The sequence below is a fragment of the Muscardinus avellanarius genome (assembly GCF_963383645.1).
Source record: "Muscardinus avellanarius genome assembly, chromosome: X".
Classification (NCBI taxonomy): domain Eukaryota; kingdom Metazoa; phylum Chordata; class Mammalia; order Rodentia; family Gliridae; genus Muscardinus; species Muscardinus avellanarius.
In genome coordinates, this window is record NC_137792.1 from 10390397 (window position 1) to 10412889 (window position 22493).

At 44.8% G+C, this 22493-nt stretch overlaps 1 protein-coding gene across 1 annotated transcript in view; it reads right to left on the reverse strand.

Annotated features, from left to right (window-relative positions):
- CTPS2 (CTP synthase 2) overlaps positions 1 to 19296 on the reverse strand; it is a gene marked incomplete at its 3' end in the record, with an annotated part of 101063 nt that extends 81767 nt beyond the window's left edge. The window contains exons 1-6 of the mRNA XM_080719600.1: positions 19128 to 19296; positions 13470 to 13640; positions 11748 to 11848; positions 3764 to 3880; positions 3532 to 3615; positions 2206 to 2286 (exon numbers count right to left, since the gene is read on the reverse strand). Of these exons, the coding sequence (XP_080575726.1) occupies positions 2206 to 2286; positions 3532 to 3615; positions 3764 to 3880; positions 11748 to 11848; positions 13470 to 13640; positions 19128 to 19293 (720 nt within the window). The 5' untranslated portion in view covers positions 19294 to 19296. The remainder of the gene's footprint in view (positions 1 to 2205; positions 2287 to 3531; positions 3616 to 3763; positions 3881 to 11747; positions 11849 to 13469; positions 13641 to 19127) is intronic.
- Positions 19297 to 22493: the final 3197 nt, after the last annotated feature.

Genomic DNA, 22493 nt, shown 5'->3' on the forward strand with positions numbered 1-22493 from the left:
ATAACAGATGTGTATCGCTACACCTGGCTTTTTTTTTTTTTTTCTTTTGGTACTAGGGATGATTAAACCCAGGGACACTGCACCTCTAAGACACACCACCAGCACTTTTTAATTTTTGTTTTTGAAACAGAGTCTTGCTAGGCTGCTAAGGGTCTCAGTATACCACTGAGGCTGTCCTCAAACCTGCAATACCCATCTCAGTCTCCCAAGTGCTAGGATTATAAGTGCACACCACCGCATCCAGCTAATCCCTTATTTTTCTAACTAGTTCTAGTTCGTGAATTGACTCGGAAGCATCTAGCAGGAGGCTGTTCATCAACCTGCTCCCCAAAATATAGAAATCCCATTAAATTTGAAAACTCAGCCAGGCGTGGTGGCGCACGCTTGTAATCCCACTTGGGAGGCTGAGACAGGAGGATCGCACGGGTTCGAAGCCAGCCTCAGCTACTTAGTGAGGCGCTCAGCAACTTAGTGAGACCCTGTTTCCAAATAAAGTATAAAATAGGTCTGGGAGTATAGCCCGGAGGTAGAAAGCCTCTGGGTTCCACCCCCAGGACCACCAAAAAAAAAATTGAAAACTCAGAGAGGCCAGAGTCCTATGAAGAAAAGGTTTTTGCTACAGTGGACCCTTTTCCTGAGCACTCCCTTTCATACCACTTTTATAAACTATAGGCAGCTCCTATCCCTTGTACCTGAGCCTCATTGGGGAAAAGATACAGAAACAAGAGCAGGAAAGGAAAAATAGAGGTGTCCAAAACACCCAGGTGAGCTGGGCATGCTGGCGCATACCTGTAATCCCAGTACTTGGCAAGCTGAGACAGGAAGATCGCAGTTCACAGCTAGCCTCGGTAATGTAGTAAGACTCTCAGTAACCTATCGAGACCCTGTGTCAAAACAAAACATAAAAAGGGCTGGGGGTGTAGGCCAGAGGTAGAACGCCACTGGGATCAATCCCTAATACTAAAAAAACCCAGGTGAGCCAGGCCCGGTGGCACACACCTATAATCCCAGTACTTGGGAGACAGACAGGAGGATCGCAGGTTCACGGCCAGTCTCAGCAATTTAGCCAGATCCTCTTTCAAAATAAAAAAGAAAATAGTAGGAGCCAGGTGTGGTGGCACACACTTGTAATCCCAGAATTTAGGAGGCTCAGACGGGAGGATCATGGTTCGCAGACAGCCTCAGCTATGTAGCAAGGCCCTCTACAACTCAGTGAGACCCTGTTTCAAAAATAAAGAATAAGCCGGGCGTGGTGGCGCACGCTTGTAATCCCAGCATTCGGGAGGCTGAGACCAGAGGATCGCGGTTCACAGACAGCCTCAGCTACTTAGTGAGGCCCTCTGCAACTCAGTGAGACCTGGTTTCAAAATAAAGAATAAAATATAGGGCAGGGGGTGTAGCTTGGAGGTCGAATGCCCCTGGGTTCCACCCCCAGACCCCGAAAAAGAGAGAGAGAGAGAGAGAGAGAGAGAGAGAAATGAAGAAAGGAAGAAAGGAAGAAAGAAAGAAAGAAAAAAATAGGGCTGGGGGTATAGCTCGGAGGTAGAATGCCATTGGATTCCATCCCCAGTACCGCAAAAATGAAAAAATAAAAGACAACTAGGCCAACCTCCGTAGCATAGCAAGACTGTCAGAAACCCTGCTTCAAAACAAAAAAATATAAAAGGGTAGATGGCCTGCGCGAGCCCAAATCATGGTACAGTTTTTATAGCAACGCAGTGCACTGAGGCCACTGGTAGGATTAGATTAGAGAGTGTGTTATGAATGGTTTGTATTTTTTTTTTTTTTTTGGTGGTACTGGGGTTCCTGGAAGCCCTTCTACCTCCGGGCTACACTCCCACGGGCTACACTCCCAGACCTATTTTATATTTTTTGATTTGGAAACAGGGTCTCTTAAGCCAGCGTGGCTGGCTCCGAGCCAGCGCGATCCTCCTGACCACGTGAAGAAACAAGCGGCCAGAGCCAGGCGTGGCGGCGCACGCCTGTCATCTCAGTACTTGAGAGGCTGAGACAGGAGGATCACAGGTTCACGGCCAGCTTCTGTAACTTGGGCCCTCCGCAACTTAGATCCTATTTCAAAATAAAAGAATCAATAGGGCTGGGGTTTAGTTCAGAGGTAGAATGCCCCCGGGTTCCATCCTCAGTACCATACACACAAAAAGAGAAGTACCTATAAGACAATAAAATCTACAGAGCAACACCAACCTGCTCAGGGTTCACATGACAGAACATGGAGATCTTCTCCTTCACGGCCATCTCAATGGGTGTTGAACTTCTGCAGACGATCTGTCAAAGCCGATCATGCGTGGATTAGCAAGCAAGGACCAGTCTGGCCAAAGTCCCATTCATTTCCAGGAAGATGCTCTATTCTATACCTATACTACTCTATATATTCACACATACTATAAACTAGAAGAGATTTGACCAAATGTGCGCTTGTCCACTATGGGAATTCGACTGGACCGTTAGAAATTGGAAGCCAGGCGTGGTAGCACACACTTGTAATCTCAATACTCGGGAGGCTGAGACAGGAGGATCGCGGGTTCGTGGTCAGCCTCAGCTACTTAGTGAGACCCTCTGCAACTTAGGGAGGCCCTCTTTCCAAATAAAAATTAAAAAAAAAAATAAAGATAGGGGTATATCTTGGAGGTAGAATGTCCCTGGGTCCAATCCCCAGTGTCACAAAAACAAAATGAGACATCACTGTTTGGGGAAGGCGGTTCAGTTTTGTTTTGGTTTTTTTTTTTTGTTTGTTTGTTTGTTTGGTTTTTCTCTTGGTTTTTTGTGGTAACTCCCAAGTACTGGAATTAGACGGGTGCACCACCATGCCTGGTTTATCTATCACTGTTCTGACTAAAAATGAGAGCAGTGATAGCCCATCCTAGCAGGTCACAGGAAATCTAGGGGATCCATTCATTCTAGAGGATCCAGGAATCATATAAATGAGGAGACACTGCACCTACCCAGGTGTCAATATGGCCACTCACGTGTGCGTGTGTATATGTGTGTGTTCGTGTCTGGTACTGGGAGGTGAGCCCAGGGACTCTCTACCTCTGAGCTACACACCCAGCCCTTTTTATTTTGAAATAGGGTCGCACTAGGCTGCTGAGAGTCTTGCTACATTGCTGAAGCTTGCCTCAAACCTGCAATCCTCTTGTCTCAGCCTCCCAAGTACTGAGATTACAGATGGGTATCTCCACGCCCAACTCAATGTAGCCAATCAAATTTTGAGTTCAGAGAAGAAATGATAGCCGATTTAAAGATAAATGAATAAGCCTTTCCTGGCTCCCAAATACAAATATCTTAGTGTCATATGAGTGATTCATTGACTACAAAGGGTTTAAATGATATTCTAGATCAAGGGACTGGGAGCATAGCCCGGTGGTGAATGACATGCTTAGCATACACGAGGCCCTCGGTTCAATCCCTGGCTTCCCAAATCAAAACTGTTGCTAGATGTTATAAATAAACAAACAGAGGCCCTACTGCAGGAGAATTTAAGGATGAGCTTTTCCACTCTGGTTAACTCACCAGATCCGGAGACAGGCCCATGCCCCTGAGCGCACGAACACTGTTCTGTGTGGGTTTGGTTTTTTGTTCCCCGGTAGCACTGGGCTAAAAAGAAACAGGTTCCTGTCAGTACACCGGACATCTAGCTCTTCCAGATAATTAATGGCTTCCCAGTTTCAGATACGGGAAACATATAATGTCATAGGAAAATTGATCAAAGTGGCTGTCCACATACTTTACCCAAAAAGCCCACCTGTGGGACGAGGCTGACATGGATGTTGTAGAAATTCTCTCTTTTGGCCTTAAATTGGAATTGTCTGAACGCTTCCACAAATGGCATTCCTTCAATGTCTCCAATGGTGCCTCCCAGCTGGGAATAAAAAGCAAAAATGAGACATGGATGAGCAAAAATTTCCCATAGCAGCAAACCAATAGAAAATTTCTCAGAAAACTAAATGTAACAACTGAAGTTGGGTGTTTCCACAAGAACAGAGTTTGTAAATGCTTAAAACTCTGGAAGTATATACTTCAAATGGATGAAACTTCAGGATGATCACATGTTTGAGACCAATCTCGGCAACTCAGTGAGGCCCTCTGCCACTTACTGAACCCCTGTTAAAAAAACAGAAAATAAAATAGGGCTGGGGGTGCAGCTCAGAGGTGCAATACCCCTGGGTTCAACCCCCAGTGCCACAAAATAAAAAAAATGAAGTAAGGAGAAATGAAAATAGAGAAAAGGTGTTTACCATGTGCAAGGCCCTGGGTTTGATCCCCAGAACCAAGAAAAAAAGAAAGAAAAAAATGAGTAAAGGGATAAAGTATAACATAGCCAGGTAAACAAGTAAGCTAGGAAAGAGGAGAGAAGTGGGGCCAAGAAGGACTTTAAGAAAAGAGACTAGCCGGGCATGTGCCAGTGCTTGGGAGGCTGAGACAGGAGGATCACAGGTTCGAGACCACCTCCACAACTTCACCAGCTCCTCAGCTACTTAGTGAGACCTTTTCAAAATAAAAAGGGCTCAGGGTGTAGCTCAGAGGTAGAATGTCCCGGGGCTCAATCCCCAGTACCAGTAAATAAGTAAGAGCCGGGAATGGTAGCGCACACCTGTAATCCCAATACTTGGGAGGCTGAAACAGGAGAATCACAGGTTCAAGACCAAGTCTTGGCAATTTAGTGAGACTCTCAACGACCTAATAAGACCCTGTTTCAAAAAAAAAAACATAAAGAGTTGGAGGTGTAGCTCAGATGTAGACTGTCTCTAGAGTCAATTCCCATAAAGAAAAAGAAAAGAGAGTGGGTAGAAATACCTAGAATATAGGGTACAGAGGAGCTAGATAAGCTAGTTGCTACCAGTGGTCATAGCTGAAAGATAGAGGTCAAATCCGGTGACAGTTCTGCCTGGATTGAAATAGTAATCAATCATCCATATTCATATTCTCTCTCTCCTTCCCTCCCCATCTCTCCTTCTCTCCCTCAATCCCCCCACATTCTGTACACACATATACAAGTATGCACACACATACAAACATACACTGTACACACACACACGCGCGCGCCTACACGCCCTCGTGTATTTGAACAAGCTCCTTGCAGTGTTGGTACTACTAGAATTAAATCACTATTGTTAAAGCACGCTGGATTTCTGAAACAAATAGTACCAAAAGGCCCATGAATATTCCTGACAGTGTAATCCTTCGATAAATGTCAACTTAACTTACAATGTGTTTTCAATAAGGCTACTGAAAGCTTTTCCCTTTTAAACTGTGATAAAATTCAAATTAACCCATGCATCCTCACTATATTAAATATTTCAGAATGTAGCATGGATATTAAAATTAATTCTCTAGCATGTGAGCAAGGTGCTAGAAAGAATTTAAGATAACCTACTCCCAAGGAGCTCAGGTGTGTGTGTGTGTGTGTGTGTGTGTGTATGTGTTACTGGGGATTAAACCCAGGGGCATTCTACCTTGCACCCCCAATCCTACAGTAACAGTATTTTTATTTTGAAGCAGGGTCTCACTAAGTTGATGAGTGTCTCACTACTTGCTGACACTGTCCTCAAATTTGCGGTTCTCTTGTCTCAGCCTCCCAGGTATTGGGATTACAGGCATGCACCACGTCCAGCTCAGATTGTGTGTGTGTGTGTGTGTGTGTGTGTGTGTGTGTGTGTTTATATGGTACTGGGGATTGAACCCAGGACCACATTCTATCTCCAAGCCTCACTCCCAGCTTTTTTACTTTTTATTTTGAAACACAGACTATGTTTTTTGTTTGTTTGTTTGTCTTGTGGTACTGGAGATGGAACCCAGACGCATTTACCTCCGAGCTACACCCCCCAGCCCTATATTTTATTCTTTATTTTGAAACAGAGTCTCGCTGAGTTGCAAAGGACCTCGCTAAGTAATAGATGAGACTGGCCGCGAACTGTGATCCTCTGGTCTCAGCCTCCCGAATGCTGGGATTACAAGCGCGCGCCACCACGCCCGGCTCCGTCTATGGTGCTGAGGGTATCTAATAGTCAGCTGAGGCTGGCTGCAAACCTGTGATCCTCCCGGCTCAGCCTCTCAAGTACCGGGATCACAGGCTTGTACCACCACACCAAGAAGAACGTATAGCTTAACAAGGAAAATAAGACAGAGCTCAAGAATAATAATGTAGAGTAAAGCTTCAAAGTAAAAAATAAGTAAATAAATGAATAAAACAAAAGTAAACCTTGAGAGCTGAGTGCCGTGGCACATATCTGCAATCCCAGCTGTCAGCCACTTCAAAGGCTGAGGCAGGAGCATCCTAAGTCAGAGGCCAGGCTGATCAACTTAGCAAGACCCTGTCTCAAAAGAAAAGAAAAGCCGGGCGTGGTGGCGCATGCCTGGAATCCCGGTACTTGGGAGGCTGAGACAGGAGGATCGTGTCGGTTCAAAGCCAGCCTCAGCTACTTAGTGAGGCTCGCAAAAACTTAGTGAGACCCTCTTTCCAAAGAAAATATTTTTTAAAAATAGGTCTGGGAGTGTAGCCCAGAGGTAGAAAGCCCCTGGGTTCCATCCCCAGTACCACAAAAAAAATATTTGTTTTCAATATATGAGGCTAGAGGTATAATAGCTCAGTGGTAGAGCCCTTGCCTAGCATATACAAAGCCCTGGGGTTTCATGCCCAGTACTGCAAAACAAAAAGAAAAAGAGATTCAAAATCTGTCTCTCCTGTGCTTATGGACTTCAGCGCCTCACTAAAAATACAATCTGAACTCCTTTATGCAGCCAGCAAGAGGCCCAGCAGGATCCGGACCTCCAGGCAATCTCTACTGTCGCCTGTGAGCCTCCGCCGCTCTGTGTACTCCAGTCTCAGGAGAACTACGCCCTTCCTTTCTGCCCGAGCCCCCACCGCACGCACTGCCCCTCATCCGCAGCTAGCTCTCTTTACCCTCCAGCCAGGGAGAGACGCGTCCCCTCACTAAGGCTGACCCTCAAGCAGTCTGCACCCCGCGAACCCTCGGCACAGCACCCTGTCTGTGCCCTTCCTGTAACACCCCACAAGTTGCCCCGCTTTCGTGTGAATCTGTTTCCTTTCTCCCTACCTAGCCCCCTAGGCTGCAAACCCACCAGCCCCGGGCCCAGCATGAGGCACTAGGGGCTTAGCTTAGTGACTGAAATGGAAAGAATGGTCTCAAAATGTAACATACATGCCAAGTCTAAAGACCACTTGCTGGCATGGTGGTTCACGCCTGGAATCTCAGTGCTTGGGAGGCTGAGACAGGAGGATTGCAGGTTCCCAGCTGGCCTCGGCAGTAACGAAACTCTCAGCAACCTAGCAAGACCCTGTTTCAAAATAAAAACATAAAAAGGGCTGGTGTTGCCCCTGGGTTTAATCTTCATTACCACAAAAAAAAAAAAACAGCCTTTCTGTGGAAGAGATTATTCCTTACTAACTTTAATCCAGATAACAAATAATAATTAATGTTCGAGCTTCCTGGATATGGAACGAGTAGGAATACGATGTGACTTTCTGTAGCAGAAGGACTTTTTAGCTGGGCATGGTGATGCACACCTGTAATCCCAGTTCTTGGGAGGCTGAGACAGGAAGATCACAGGTTACAGGCTCAGCAACCTAGCAAGATCTTGTTTCAAAATAAAAGGGCTGGGGGTGTTGTTCGGATGTAGAACACCCCCTCTAGCCTCAATCCTCAGTACCAAAAAAAAATGAATGACTTAAGACTTTTCTTCACCCGACCTAGTCCAGTCAGTCGTACATGCGGTCAGGAACTTGGTGAGAGTGGAGAGTGTACGACCTCACTCACTACAACATGCCAGAATCTAATGAGAACAAAAGTTTATTAGAAAAAAGAAGGTCTGCTCTTGAACAACATCTTTGAGGGTTTTGGGTTTTTTTGTTTTTTGTTTTTTGTAGAGGTTTTTTGTTTGTTTTTGGTGGTACTGGGGATGGAACCCTTCTATCTCCAGGCTACACTCCCAGACCTATTTTATATTTTATTTGGAAACAGAGTCTCTTAGGCCAGAGAGGCTGGCATGATCCTCCTATCTCCGCCTCCCAAGCGCAGGGATTACAAGCCTGCGCCACCACGCCGGGCGACTTGTTTTCTTTTTTATGGTGCTAGGGATCATACCAAAGGCCTCACACATGCTGGGCAAGCCCTCTATGACTGAGTCCACCCCCAGCCCTCCTCTCTCTTTTGCTGGTAGTGCTGAGAGTCAATGAATTTGAAAAGGCCAAGCCAGGCGTGGAGGCACAGGCCTGTAATCCCAGCACTTGAGAGGCTGAGCCAGGAGAATCACAGGTTCACGGCCAGCCTCTGCTACTGAGGCCCTCCGCAACTTACTAAGACCCTGTTTCAAAATAAAAGAATAAAATAGGGTTGAGTGCAGAGCTCAGAGGTAGACCGCCTCTGGGCTAAATCTCCAGTACTGGAAAAAAAAAAAAAAAAAAAAGCCAGCCAAACCTTTAAATGTTATCCACTCCTGCCCTCAAGTGGCTGGAAGTAGTACTGCAGCCTCTTCGCCCATTTAAAGTTCCCTAAAGTGCCTCTGGGTCAGTAGAAAATCGTCAGAGGTCTCCTCTTGTCCATGAATTCACTTTCTGCCCTTTCAGTTACCTGAGGTTAGCCACAGTCCAAAAACAGTACACGGAAAACTCCAGAAATAAACAGTTTGTAACCTTCAAATAACTTTTCTTATAATATGTTTTTACTCTATTTTTTGTTAGTTAACCACTCTTAAATCTTTTTGCTGTGTCTAATTTGTAAATTAAAACTTTACCATAGCCAGGCGTGGTGGCACACGCTTGTAATCCCCGCGCTTGGGAGGCTGAGACAGGAGGACCGCGCAGGTTCGAAGCCAGCCTCAGCTACTTAGTGAGGCTCTCAGCAACTCAGTGAGACCCTATTTCCAAATAAAGTATAAAATAGGTCTGAGAGTATAGCCAGGAGGTAGAAAAGCCCCTGGGTTCCACCCCCAGTACCACCAAAAAAAAACTTTACCATAAACTAGGCTTGGTGGTGCACGCTTATAATCCCAGTACTTGGGAGGCTGAGATAGGAGGAGCGCACGTTCACGGCCAGCCTCGGCAACTTAGTGTGGCTCTGCACAACTTAATGAGACCCTATTTCAAAATAAAATAAAATGGAACTGGGACTGCTCAGAGGTAAAAGGCCCCTGGGTTCAATGCCCAGTACCACAAAAAAAAACTTTATCATAGGTACAGAAAAAAGATAGTACGTATAGAGTAAGATACTATCCAAGGTTTCAGAGATCCAAGGAAATGTCTTGGAACACATCTCCACAGCTAAGAGGGGACTACTAGATTAAAAACTGAAGGCAGCTGTGGTGGCGCACGCCCGTGATCCCTGTACTTGGGAAGCTGAGATGGGAGGATCACAGGGTCAAGGCGAGCCTCAGCGACGAAGTGAGATCCTGTTTCAAAATTTAAAAATAAATAAAAAGGGTTGTTAGGTTGTAGCTTGGAGGTAGAATGCTCCTGGGTTCAATCCCTGCCACCGCACACACACACACACACACACACACACACATCACCATCATCATCATCATCTCTTCCATAGCAAAGTAGTCTGGAGAGACAGACAGACAGACTGTGTGTGTGTGTGTGTGTGTGTGTGTGTGTGTGTGTGTGTGTGTGTGTATTACTGGGGCTTGAAGCCAAGGGTATTCTATGCAGCTGGTAAGGGACCCAGCTAGGCTAACCCAACAAGTCTGGCTCCAGGCTTAGACATCACTTTGGTATCACAGCAGGAATTTGAACCCAGGCAGCTTGACCTAATGAGGTTCATTACTGTGTTCTCCTGCCTGCTAATGAGGTTCACTGACATTCAGGTGAGGAGGACACGGTCAGCACGTGGAGAAGAAGGGAAGAAGGTGAAGCTGTCAGTGAGTGGCAAGTACGAATACTACTTAGTAGGTTTTTTAATTTTAATATTTTGTGATACTAGGGATAGATTCCAGGGCATTCTGAACAATACCCAATGGCCCTATTTTTTATTTGAAAACAGGTTTTTCTACATTGCTGAGGGCTGAAGCTGACCTCAAACCTGCGATCCAAGTATCTGGATTGTAGGTGTGGGCCGCCATGTCTGGTTTATTTATTTATTTTTTTGTACTGGAAATTGAACCCAGGGCCATTCTACCTTTGAGCCACAACCCCAGCTTTCTTTGCTTTGTTTGTTTGTTTGCTTGTTTGTTTGAAATGGGGTCTCTCTAAATTGCTAAGGGTCTTGCTAAGTTGCTAAGACTGGTCTTGAACTTGGAATCCTCCCATCTCAGCCTCCCAAATACTGGAATGATAGGTGCATGCCATCATGCCTGGCTTTAAATAGTACTTTCTTCAAATAGCTTTCCTAGTAAAAATAAATAAATAAACACTTTCTTTGTTTTGTTTTGGGTACTAGAGATTGAACCCAGGGGCATTCTACCTTTGAGCTCCATCCTTATCCCTTTCTATTTTGAAACAGGGCCTCACGAAGTTGAGGCTGGCCATGAACCAGCGATCTGTGATCGTCCTGTCTCGGCCTCCCAAGTAGTGTGATTAAAGGGCTTCAAACTGACTTCTCATCGCTACTGTCTGACTTTCCTAACTCAGTCTCTCTCTCTCTCTCTCTCTCTCTCTCTCTCTCTCTCTATATATATATATATATATATATATATATATATATATTTTTTTTTTTTTTAAGTACTGAGGGTGGAACCCAGGGTCCTTCTACCTCTGAGCTAAACCCCAGCTCTCTATTTTATTCTTTTTTTTTTTTTTTTTGGTGGTACTGGGGGTGGAACCCAGAGGCTTTCTACCTCTGGGCTATACTCCCAGATCCATTTTATATTTTATTTGGAAACAGGGTCTCACTAAGTAGCTGAGAGGCTCACTAAGTAGCTGAGGCTGGCTTTGGACCTGTGCGATCCTCCTGTCTCAGCCTCCCAAGCGCGGGGATTACAAGCGTGCGCCACCACGGCCGGCTATTCTTTTTTTTTTTTTTTTTTTTGGTGGTACTGGGGTTCCTGGAAGCCCTTCTACCTCCGGGCTACACTTCCAGACCTACTTTTACATTTTTGTTTGGAAACAGGGTCTCCTAAGCCAGCGCGCACGGCTGGCTTCGAACCTGCGCGATCCTCCTGTCTCAGCCTCCCAAGCGCGGGGATTACAAGCGTGCGCCACCACGCCCGGCTATTCTTTATTTTTGAAACAGGGTCTCAATGAGTTGTGAAGGGCCTCACTAAGTAGCTGAGGCTGTCCGCGAACCACGATCCTCCTGTCTCAGCCTCCCAAATGCGGGGATGACAAGTGTGCGCCCCCACGCCTGGCTCAGTTTCTCTGTTTCCAAGGAACTCTGCAACTTGGAAATAGAGAATATTACCTTTTTCCAATAGTCGTGCTAGAATACATCGTGCAGTATATGGACAGTGTCTGGGAACTTCCGGAGGGCAGCAACTATGCTCCTTCTAGGCCCAACACTGATTTTATGAGTTAGCAATCTGTCTCCACAGGTAGGTCACAGCACGCCCACCGCAGGAGGACATGTGATTATCTGTTTAACAACAGTCTTGGAGCCTCGCTTGTGACCACAGGGCCAGGGACCATCCATGTTATCCCTGCTGTGACCCCCCCACCTCCTGGTCCAGGGTCCAGCACCCAGGAAACCATCTGTACATATCTGTTGAGTGAGTGAAGATCAGATGCTTAAAGATCTAGCAGGACAGAAGTTTAGAAAGAAAAGTTCCATGCTTGCCTCAATAACGCATATTTGGGGCTCTTCCTTATTATTGTCCACGGGCACCTTGGCTTGATTCAGAACCCATTCCTGGATAGCATCGGTAATGTGAGGCACCACTGCAGAAAGAAGCGGCAAAACAAGCCAGAAGTTTCTTTTATGCCTGTGAGAAAGGAAGGTACGTCCGGCCGCCCAAGTAACCCACAAGGCACCTGGCAAACGAGACAAGCCGCAGTCCCCAAGCCACGATCCTCCTCTACTGAAATCGGTATTTACCGATGCCACTGAGGTTTAGTCACTGAAAGGTGAGGCCTCTGCTCTTGAAACTGACCAATCACAGGGAACAAGGAACAGAGAGGAGATGCTATTGGCTGGGGGGGGGGGGATAGAACCCAAAGGCATTTGACCTCCAAGCTACACCCCCTGCCCTATTTTTTATTCTTTATTTTGAAACATGGAAGGTCTCATTAAGTTGCAGAGGGCCTCCCTAAACGGCTGAGGCCGTCCCCAAACCACAGTTCTCCGGTCTCCGCCTCCCGAATGCTGGGATTACAAGCGTGCGCCACCGCGCCCATCTGAGAAGTGCTATTTTTTATGAAACTACATAATACCTATAATGCTGATTAAGAACTGGGCAAGCAAGCCAGGCCTGTGCATGCCTGGAATCCTAGCGCTTGCGAGGCTGAGACAGGAGGCTCACAGGTTTAAGGCCAGCGTCAGCAATGCAGTGAGACTATCAGCAACTTAGCAAGACCCAGTTTCAAATAAAAAATAAAATAGGTTGAATGCCCCTGGGTTCCATCCCCAGACCCGCAAAAAATAAAACATAAAAATAGAACATTCCATCCAGCTTGGACCACACATTGCCCTTTTCTCAGGGAGGAAAATGCAAACAAAAAGCCAACAGGGCAGGGGTTTTGTAAGTGGAACTCGGGATTGACTGGTCAGTCGCTACAATAGAACATGCTTTCTTGACCATGTTTGAGACTCAGAAGAATGGGCCTTTCTGCCATACTTCTTCACTGGTTAAGAATACCAGCGCTTTCTCTGTACAAAGAGACCTGCCTTTAAAATCGTACATTCTGAACATTTTAGTCAAGCTACAACAGGTTTGGAAAACCTCTGTGGGGGAGGGGCAAATATAAATTTTCTCTTTATCTGTTCCCTTTGCCCTTCAAACTGCAGATCTTTTTTTGTGTGTGTGTCTTTTTTTCTTCTAAAGTGAGGATTTGTCCCTACTTGATTAAAGATTGAGTGGGGAAAAAAATAGAACATTCCAGGGTTCAATATCCACTACTACAAAAATAAATAAATAAATAAAAGTAATAAAAATAAAATAAAATAGGGCTGGGGATACAGATAAGAGATAGAATGCCCCTGGGTTCAATCCCAGTACCACAAAAAATACAAATAAAAGTAAGAGCCGGGCGTGGTGGCGCACGCTTGTCATCCCAGCATTTGGGAGGCTGAGACCCGGAGGATCGCGGTTCGCGGACAGCCTCAGCTACTTAGCGAGGCCCTCCGCAACTCAGTGAGACCCGGTTTCAAAATAAAAAGAATAAAAAATAGGGCAGGGGGCGTAGCTCGGAGGTCGAATGTCCCTGGGTTCCATCCCCAGACCCGCAAAAATAAATAAATAAATAAATAAATAGAATTAGAACTTCTTCAACAGTTTCTCTTCTACTTTTGAGCGGCATGCCAGCGTCCAGCACATAGGACTCCTCCATATCATTGACATACCTTGGACAGTTTTCCCCAAGTAATCTCCACGCCTCTCTTTATTGATCACATGCTGATATATCTTCCCGGTGGTGATGTTGTTGTCTTTATAAAGATTAATATCCAAGAATCTTTCATAATTTCCCAGGTCTAAATCAACTTCTCCACCATCATTTAAGACAAATACCTCACCTAGGAAAGAAAGGCGACAGAGGAAAAATTAAAAACTTGTTTCAAAGAGATTTTTTAAAATATTTTATTGGTGCATTATATTCATACATTCTATAGTGGTAAAAAAAAAAAAAACTTGTGTGTACAGACATGCACACATCGCTGATTTAACCCCTACCCAATTCCCACCCCATTCCCTCCCCGTCCCTCCTGCCCTTGCTCGGCTTAGTGGTTGACTTCGATATGTTTAAGTACCTTGTGTGTTTTAGAGATTTTCCTCTTCCCCCCTTCTTTCTCCTCCTTTAGGTTGTCTTGTTTGCTCCTCTATAGGATTTCCTTTTTCATCTAGAGTTCTTCCTATGACCCATTTCTCCTTAGCTTTCACATATTAGGGAAAGCATCCGATTTCTTATTTCAAACAGATTACTTTTCAAATATCAACATGTTTTTACTAAAAGCTAGTCAAAAAAATGTATAAAGCATGCTATATTACCATCACCTTATTTTAACTGGGAAATTTAACAAATTCTACCCATGAAAGTCGGGCATGGTGGTGTACTCCTGTTATTTGGGAGGCCGAGACAGGAGATCACAGGTTTTAGGCCAGCCTTGGCAACTGAGAAAGGCCCTTAGCAACTTAGCAAGACCCTGCTTCAGAAAAAGATATAAAAGAGGGCTGGGAGTGTAGCTCAGACGTAGAATAAATAAGAGGTAGAATGAGTAATAATCCCTAGTACTGCAAAAAAAAATGCACAAAATCAAAATACCCAAGTTTCCTAGTATGTAAAGAATTTTTTTTTTTTTTTTTTTTTTTTGGTGGCACTGGGGATTGAACCCAGAGACGTTCTTCTGCTTCTCAGCTACACTCTCCTCTTTTTTTTTTTTTTTTTCGTTTTGTGATACTGAGGATTGAACCCAGGGGCATTCTACCTCCAAGCTATACCTCATGCCCTATTTTATTTTGGGGGGGGAACAGGATCTCACTAAGTTGCTGACAGCCTTGCTAAATTGCTGAGGCTGGCCTTGAACCTGCAATCCTCCTGTGTCAACCTGCAATTACTATACTGGGATTACAGGGGTGTACCACCATGTCCAGTTTCTTTCTTTCTTTCTTTCTTTCTTTCTTTCTTTCTTTCTTTTTTGGTACTAGGGATGGAACCCAGGAGCACCCTACCTCTACCTCCAAGCTACACCTATTTTATTTTTATTTTTGAAGAAGAGTCTCACTAGGTTGATTAGAGTCTCAATACCCTACTGAGGCTGTTCTTGAACCTGCAATTATCCTGTCTCAGCCTCCTAAGTACTGGGATTACAGGTATGAGCCACCTTGACCAGTCTATTCTTAAATTTTGAAGCAGGGTCTCACTGAAAATCTGAGGCTGGCCTTAAACCTTCTATTCTTCTGTCTGAGCTTGCCAGGTATTGGAATTATACGCATGCACCACCATGCCTGGTTTAGGTGATCTTTTTTTTTTTTCCGGTACTGGGGAGTGAACCCAGGGCATTCTACCTCTGAGATACACTCCCCCCAGCCCTATTTTTATTTCTTATTTTGAAACAGGGCCTCACTAAGTTGTGAAGGGCCTCCCTAAGTAGCTGAGGCTGGCCGCAAACCCACATCCTCCTGTCTCAGCCTCCCGAGTACTGGATTACAAGTGTGTGCCACCACACCCAGCTTCTGGGTGATCTTTTCCAACAAAATTACAACCAGTCCCATGATAGGGCGTCATCCCAGTGGTGGTGCATGTCTCTAATCCCACTATTTGGTTCTTTTTGTGTGTGTGTGTGTGTGTGGTACTGGGGATGGAACCCAGGGGCCTTCTACCTCCAGGCTACACTCCCACACCTATTTTATATTTTATTTGGAAACAGGGTCTCACTTAGTTGCTGAGAGCCTCACTAAGTAGCTGAGGCTGGCTTCGAACCTGCGCGATCCTCCTGTCTCCGCCTCCCAAGTGCGGGGATTACAAGCGTGCGCTACCACGCCCGGTTTCTAATCCCAGTATTTGGGAGGCTGAGATGAGACAGGAGGATCACAGGTTGAAGGGCAGCCTCAGCAGCTTTGTAAGACCCATAACAATTTAGGGAGACTGTATTTCAAAATAAAAAATAAGGGGTGGAGGTATGGCTCAGAGTATAGAATGTCCCTGAGTTAAATTCCCAGTACCAAAAAAAAAAAAAAATAGTATTGTAGCCAGTGATAGGGATTGAGCCTGTATTGATTGCTAATAAGGGCAGTATTCATTGCTAATAAGAACAAGCTTTCATACTTAGGCTGAACAATGAAATCCTTTTCTCTAGCGGGGCGTGGTGGCGCACTCTTGTAATCCCAGCATTTGGGAGGCTGAGACAAGAGGATCCGGTTTTGCAGCCAGCCTCAGCTATTTAGTGAGGCCCTTTGCAACTCAGTGAGACCCGATTTCAAGATAAAGAATAAGGCCTGGGGTGTAGCTCAGAGGTAGAATGCCCCTGGGTTCCATCCCCAGTACCACAAAAAATAAAAATAAAATAAAATCCTTTTCTTTGTCTCTAAGCTGTCAGCCAAGAGCTACAGCCAAGGTTGACCTTGGTCGGCTAAAAGTTGACTATTAGCCCAGCTGAACACTGAATGTTAAAACATAGACACCTACCCTCAGATATATACACTCTCACAACAGTTTAGACTAAAGTTAAAAAATTAAAAGCAAGCTATATTAACCCAATATTAATTACTAATAACACAAAACAGTTATAGCTCCACAAACCTCCACACCTTTTTTGTGGTGCCAGTGATTGAACCCAGGGGCATTCTACCTCCAAGCTACACCCCCAGCCCAATTTTTTTATTCTTCATTTTTGAAACAAGGTCTCACAGTTGCAGAGGGCCTCACTAAGTAGCTGAGGCTGGCGAAAACCTGCCATCCTCCTGTCTCAGCCTCCCAAAAGCCTGCACCACCACCATGCCTGGCCCTAGACCTCCATACTTTAAAAGACTATATTCCTTTGTCTCTCTTTTCTTTATTATGAAACAAGTTTTCAATGTAGTAAGTAACTTCTAGCAGAGAGAGATAAGGAGAAGCTGAGAACTCACCAAGGACACAGATGGACAATATTTGCTTTAAGAATAAAAATAAAACAAAGAACAAAGCGGGCTTCTGTCATGCAGCCCCCTGACCTTGCTAACCAAGTAACACATTTTGATCAGTTATGTCAGACCTATCTATTCCTGTGAGAATGCCAAAGAAGATTAACAGAAAAGGCTCACACAGCAGAGATAACTGGCGGGCCTGCATCTACTTCTGCTGGGAAAAGAGGGCTACTGGCTGAGCAGGATGGGAGGAAGGAGATAATGAATTCTCACAAAAAATGGTATGTGTTCAAAGACCTCAGTGTCTTACTTTCAAGGCACTCCACTGTATCACCTCTAATGTAATGTTTTAACTGCTCTGTCCCCCTTTCTATATGTAATAATAAAAATTTGCTTAAGCTTGCAGCAGTACGGTTCTGCCTATTTTTTCTCAGTTAGCTAAGAACAAGAACCCATGGTGACATCCCAAATTGTTACACCAGGAGCAGCTTCAGACACCTGTAATCACAGCTGTACAGGAGGTTGAGGCAGGAGGATTTCAAGTTCAAGGTCAGCCTGGTCAATTTATCGAAATCTTGTCTCAAAATAAAAATGGTTAGGGATATAGTTCCATAGTAGAATTAGCATGTGAGAGGCCCTGGGTTCAATCCCCAGCACTTTAAATATATATATATAAAGATATTATAACTGTAAAACTCAACTAAATTAAAAGTTAAAATGAAAGGTAAAGGTCAGGCATGGTGGAGCATGCTTGTAATCCCAGTATTTGGGAGACTGAGACAGGAGGATCTCATGTTGAAGACAGCCTCAGCAAGTAGTGAGACTCTCATCAACCTAGTGAGACTCTGTTTCAAAATAAAAATAAAATAGGGCCGAGGGTGTAGCTTGGAGGTAGAATTCCCCTGGGTTCGATCCCCAGTATTGCAAAGAAAGAAAGAAAGAAAATTCATCAAAGCTATACACTTATGCTCTATGCAAAGGCTAATGCCTTTTATAATAATCAATATATACATCAAAATGTCATCATTAGTGGTAGTTACTCCATGCAACAAGAAATGTTAAGAGAAATATATTACTTTAGGACAGAGTAACACAAAATATAATCCATAGCAAAAGGTACATTTCCAAAAAGATTGACTAATTTGAAATGTCATCAGTGATCTGAAAAATCTATCAATGACCCTGAAAACATTCCTACATTGATAAGGTATGATCCAGCAAGTCTACTTCTGGAACGGCATCCTGTATTGCTCAAAACACAAGAAAGGCCGGTGGTGGTGGTGCACGCTTGTAATCCCCGCGCTTGGGAGGCCAAAACAGGAGGTGATTCGAAGCCAGCCTCGCTGGCTTAAGAGACCTTGTTTCCAAATATAAAAAATATAAAAAATAGCCGGGTGTGGTGGCGCACGCTTGTAATCCCCGCGCTTGGGAGGCTGAGACAGGAGGATCGCACAGGTTCGAAGCCTGATTCAGCTACTTAGTGAGGCTCTCAGCAACTTAGTGAGACCCTGTTTCCAAATAAAATAGAAAATAGGTCTGGGAGTATAGCCCGGAGGTAGAAAGACTCTGGGTTCCACCTCCAGTGCCACCAAAAAAAAAAATATATATATATATATATATATATATATATATATATATATATATATATATATGTGTATGTATGTATGTATGTATGTCTGGGAGTGTAGCCAGGAGGTAGAAGGGTTTCCAGGAACCCCAGTACCACCACCAAAAAAAAAAAAAACCACAAAAAAGAGCTGGGCATGGTGGCACACACCTGTAATCCCAGTACTTGGGAGGCTGAGACAGGAAAATTGCAGATTTGAGGCCAGTCTCAGCAATTGAGCCAAATCCTGGTTCAAAGTAAAAAATACCCAGGCGTAGTGGCGCACGCTTGTAATCCCAGCATTTGGGAGGCTGAGACTGGAGGATCGTGGTTCGCAGACAGCCTCAGCTACTGAGTGAGGCCCTCAGCAGCTCAGTGAGACCCAGTTTCAATATAAAGAATAAAAAATAGGGCAGGAGGTGTAGCTCGGAGGTCAAATGCCCCTGGGTTCCATCCCTAGACCCTCAAAAATAATAATAAAATAAGCCGGGCGTGGTGGCGCACGCTTGTAATCCCCGCGCTTGGGAGGCGGAGACAGGAGGATCGCGCAGGTTCGAAGCCAGCCGCGCTGGCATAAGAGACCCTGTTTCAAAAATATAAAATAGGTCTGGGAGCGTAGCCCGGAGGTAGAAGGGCTTCCAGGAACCCCAGTACCACCAAAAAAAAAAAAAATAATAATAATAATAATAATAATAAAATAAAATAAAATAAAATAAAAAATAGACTGGGGTCATAGCTCAGAGGTAGAATGCTTCTGTGTTTAATAAAAAAATACAAGAAAGAAATGCAACTTAGTCTAGTGATTTATAAAGAAGGGAGTGGTCCTCTTTCTTACCATGTTCGAAAGGTGAGAAAGTCCCCGCATCGATATTAATATAGGGGTCGATTTTGATAGCAGTAACTCGGAGTCCACATGACTTGAGAATAGTCCCAATGCTGCTGGCGATGATCCCTTTACCAATGCCTGAGATGACCCCACCAGTGACCAAGATATACTTCATTGGCGGACGAGTGGATGGTTGGCAGCACCCAAAGAGAGTCTGAGAGGCGATGAAAGTAAAGATCAGAAAGACATGTATTTTCTCAAACCAGCAGAGGGCAATAAACTAGAATCTCAAACTCAAGCAGCACTTTGCTACCTGATATTTTTTTCTTTTGTGTTTTGTTTTATTGGTGCACTCTAGCGTCACATCATAATGTGGATCACGTTGACAATGATATATATTCACACAGTACTTGGTGCCCCCGACCCTGCTTTCCCTTTTCCCTCCCTCCCAATACTGAGCGTCCAGGTTAACAGTGTTATAGTCTCATGTATACGCATATTCGAATGTAGCCTTTTCATTGATTAACTTCAGCCTTCTTCTTCCCCTACCTTTCCTTTCTGGCTTTGCTGAGGTTTTCTACCCGATATCTTTAAAACACAGTGTAATCTTGCAGAGTTTGAATTCGTCACTCTACAGAAAGCTGAGGATGCGCCATGCAAGCAAAGTGGCTTTCCAAGTGCCCTCAACTCTGACATGTGACAACCCTCAGTGTCTCACATCATAAGAAATCAAATTCAAATGACTCAACACGCTCAGCCTATTTTTTTGTTTTTTGAAGCAAGGTCTCACTGAAGTACCAAGGCATGGCAAAATGTTTAAAAATTCACACTCGGAGGCGGGCGTGATGGTGCACACCTGTCATCCCAGTATTTGGGAGGCTGAGACAGGAAGACTGCAGACTGGAGGACAGCATCAGCTGTCTTCTTTCTTCCCTCACTGACCCCCAGACCCTGCTCCTCAGCTCAAGATTCCCTCTTGCCCAGGTTTTATTTGGAGTTGAGCCCAATCTCTCTCCTCTACTGCCAAGACCCCTTTGCAGTGGTCCCTATACCTACTGCAATGGTCCTGAATAAAGTTTGGTTTGGGATGTCCTTCTAAGAGCTTATGTGTTGAAAGCATGGTCCTCAGGGCAGGAAGATTCAAAGTGGGGATATAGCTGGAGAAGGTAGATCGCTGGGAGTGTGGCTTTGGGGACTACATATGTCCCAGGTTTGTCCTTCTATTCATCCCTCTTTCCTTCTATTCTCTTCTCCCTCCTCCTTTCCTCTTCTTCCTCCTCTCTTCCCCCTCTCTCTCTGTCCCCTATCAGCCATAGGCTGAGAGCAACTTTTCCTCTGCCAAGCCCTGAAATCCCAATTCTTCTGCCTTGGAGCTAGCCAAGCATGGACTAAATCTCTGAAACCATGAGCCAATTAAATGTTTCTTCCTCTGAGTCGTTCTTGCCAGGGATTTGGGGTCACAGAGACAAAAAAAAAACTAAAAAAGTGCTTTAACAGGTACCAGTGAGAAATTTTAATAGTCAATGGTGTCAAAAATCATTAATACTCGAGCCGGGCGTGGTGGCGCACGCTTGTAATCCCCGCGCTTGGGAGGCTGAGACAGGAGGATCGCACAGGTTCGAAGCCAGCCTCAGCTACTTAGTGAGGCTCTCAGTAATTCAGTGAGACCCTGTTTCCAAATAAAATATAAAAAATAGGCCTGGGAGTGTAGCCCGGAGGTAGAAAGCCTCTGGGTTCCACCCCTAGTACCACCAAATAAAAAAAATCATTAATACTCATGGTATCAAGACTTGGATAGGATTGGAGTCATACTGAATTCCCCCTGCAGTCCTCTCACCTAGGACCCGAGGTAAGCACCTTGGAAGCTTTGTGTTCACTCCTGACTGGGATCCACTAATTGTCGAGCCAGATTTCAGAACACTGACTTATTGCTGATGGCAGTAACACTGACTCTACAATGGCAGAGATGAGTCTTGTGCCAACAGAGACCCTTCTGGCCCATGAAGCCCGAAATATTTATTACCTAGTGTGTGTCTCTCTCTCTCTCTCTCTCTCTCTCTTTTTGGTACTGGGGTTCCTGGAAACCCTTCTACCTGCGGGCTACATTCCCAGACCTATTTTTTATATTTTTATTTGGAAACAGGGTCTCTTACGCCAGCGCGGCTGGCTTCGAACCTGCGCGATCCTCCTGTCTCCGCCTCCCAAGCGCGGGGATTACAAGCGTGCGCCACCATGCCCAGCGCCCTAGTCTCTTACAGAAAATGTTTTCTAATGTCTGCTATAATGGGGGAGAAGGGGATACAGTAAAAGCTTAAAAGTTGTATATCGGGAGGTTGGGGATGTAGCTTGGCAGCAGAGCACTTGCCCAGCATGCGAGAGGCCCTGGGATCCATCTCCAGTATAAAATAGTAAGAAAAAGGTGGCTGTTAAACCGTACTTTGTTTTTTGGCTTTTGCTTTTACTGTTTTCTAGGGCTGAGTATGGCATCCAGGACCTCTTGCATGCTACAAAAGCATCGTACCATTGAGACGCACCACCAGCCAAACATAATTTTAACAACAACAATAATAATAAATAATCCGGGCATGGTGGCGCACACCTATAATCCCAGTACTTGGAAGGCTGAGACAGGAGGATCCCAGGTTCACAGCCAGCCTCAGAAATTTAACAAGGCCCTCCACAATTTAGCAAGACCCTGTCTCCAAATAAAAATAAAATAAAATAGGACTGTGGAGTATACCTCAGAGGTAAAATGCCCCTGGGTTCAATCACCAATACCACACAAATAAATGAAAAGAATAATCAATGAGCCATGCATGGTGGTGCATGCTTGTAGTCTGAGCATTTGGGAAGGAAGGAGACAGGAGGATTACATGTTTGAGGTCAACCTCAGCAACTTAGCAAGGCCCTCAATAACTTAGATCCTATTTCAAAATAAAAAATAAAATGGGGCTGGGGGTGAGCTGGGCGTGGTGACACATGCTTGTAATCCCAGCATTCGGGAGGCTGAGACCTGGAGGATCACGATTCGCCGACAGCCTCAGCTACTTAATGAGGCCCTCTGCAACTCAGTAAGAACCGGTTTCAAAATAAAGAATAAAAAATAGGGCAGGGGGTGTAGCTCGGAGGTCAAATGCCCCTGGGTTCCATCCCCAGACCGGCAAAAAAAAAAAAATGGGGCTGGGGGTGTAGCTCAGAGGTAGAATGTCCCTGGGTTCACTCCTAAGTATCACACAAAAAACAATAATATAATAAATGTATCTATCTTAACTAGGCATGCTGAACATGATCTTTTTCATCACCCATCAATTTTGCCATTTAAGAATAGCCAAAGCCAGGCATGGTGGCGCACGCTTATAATCTCAGCTTTCCAGA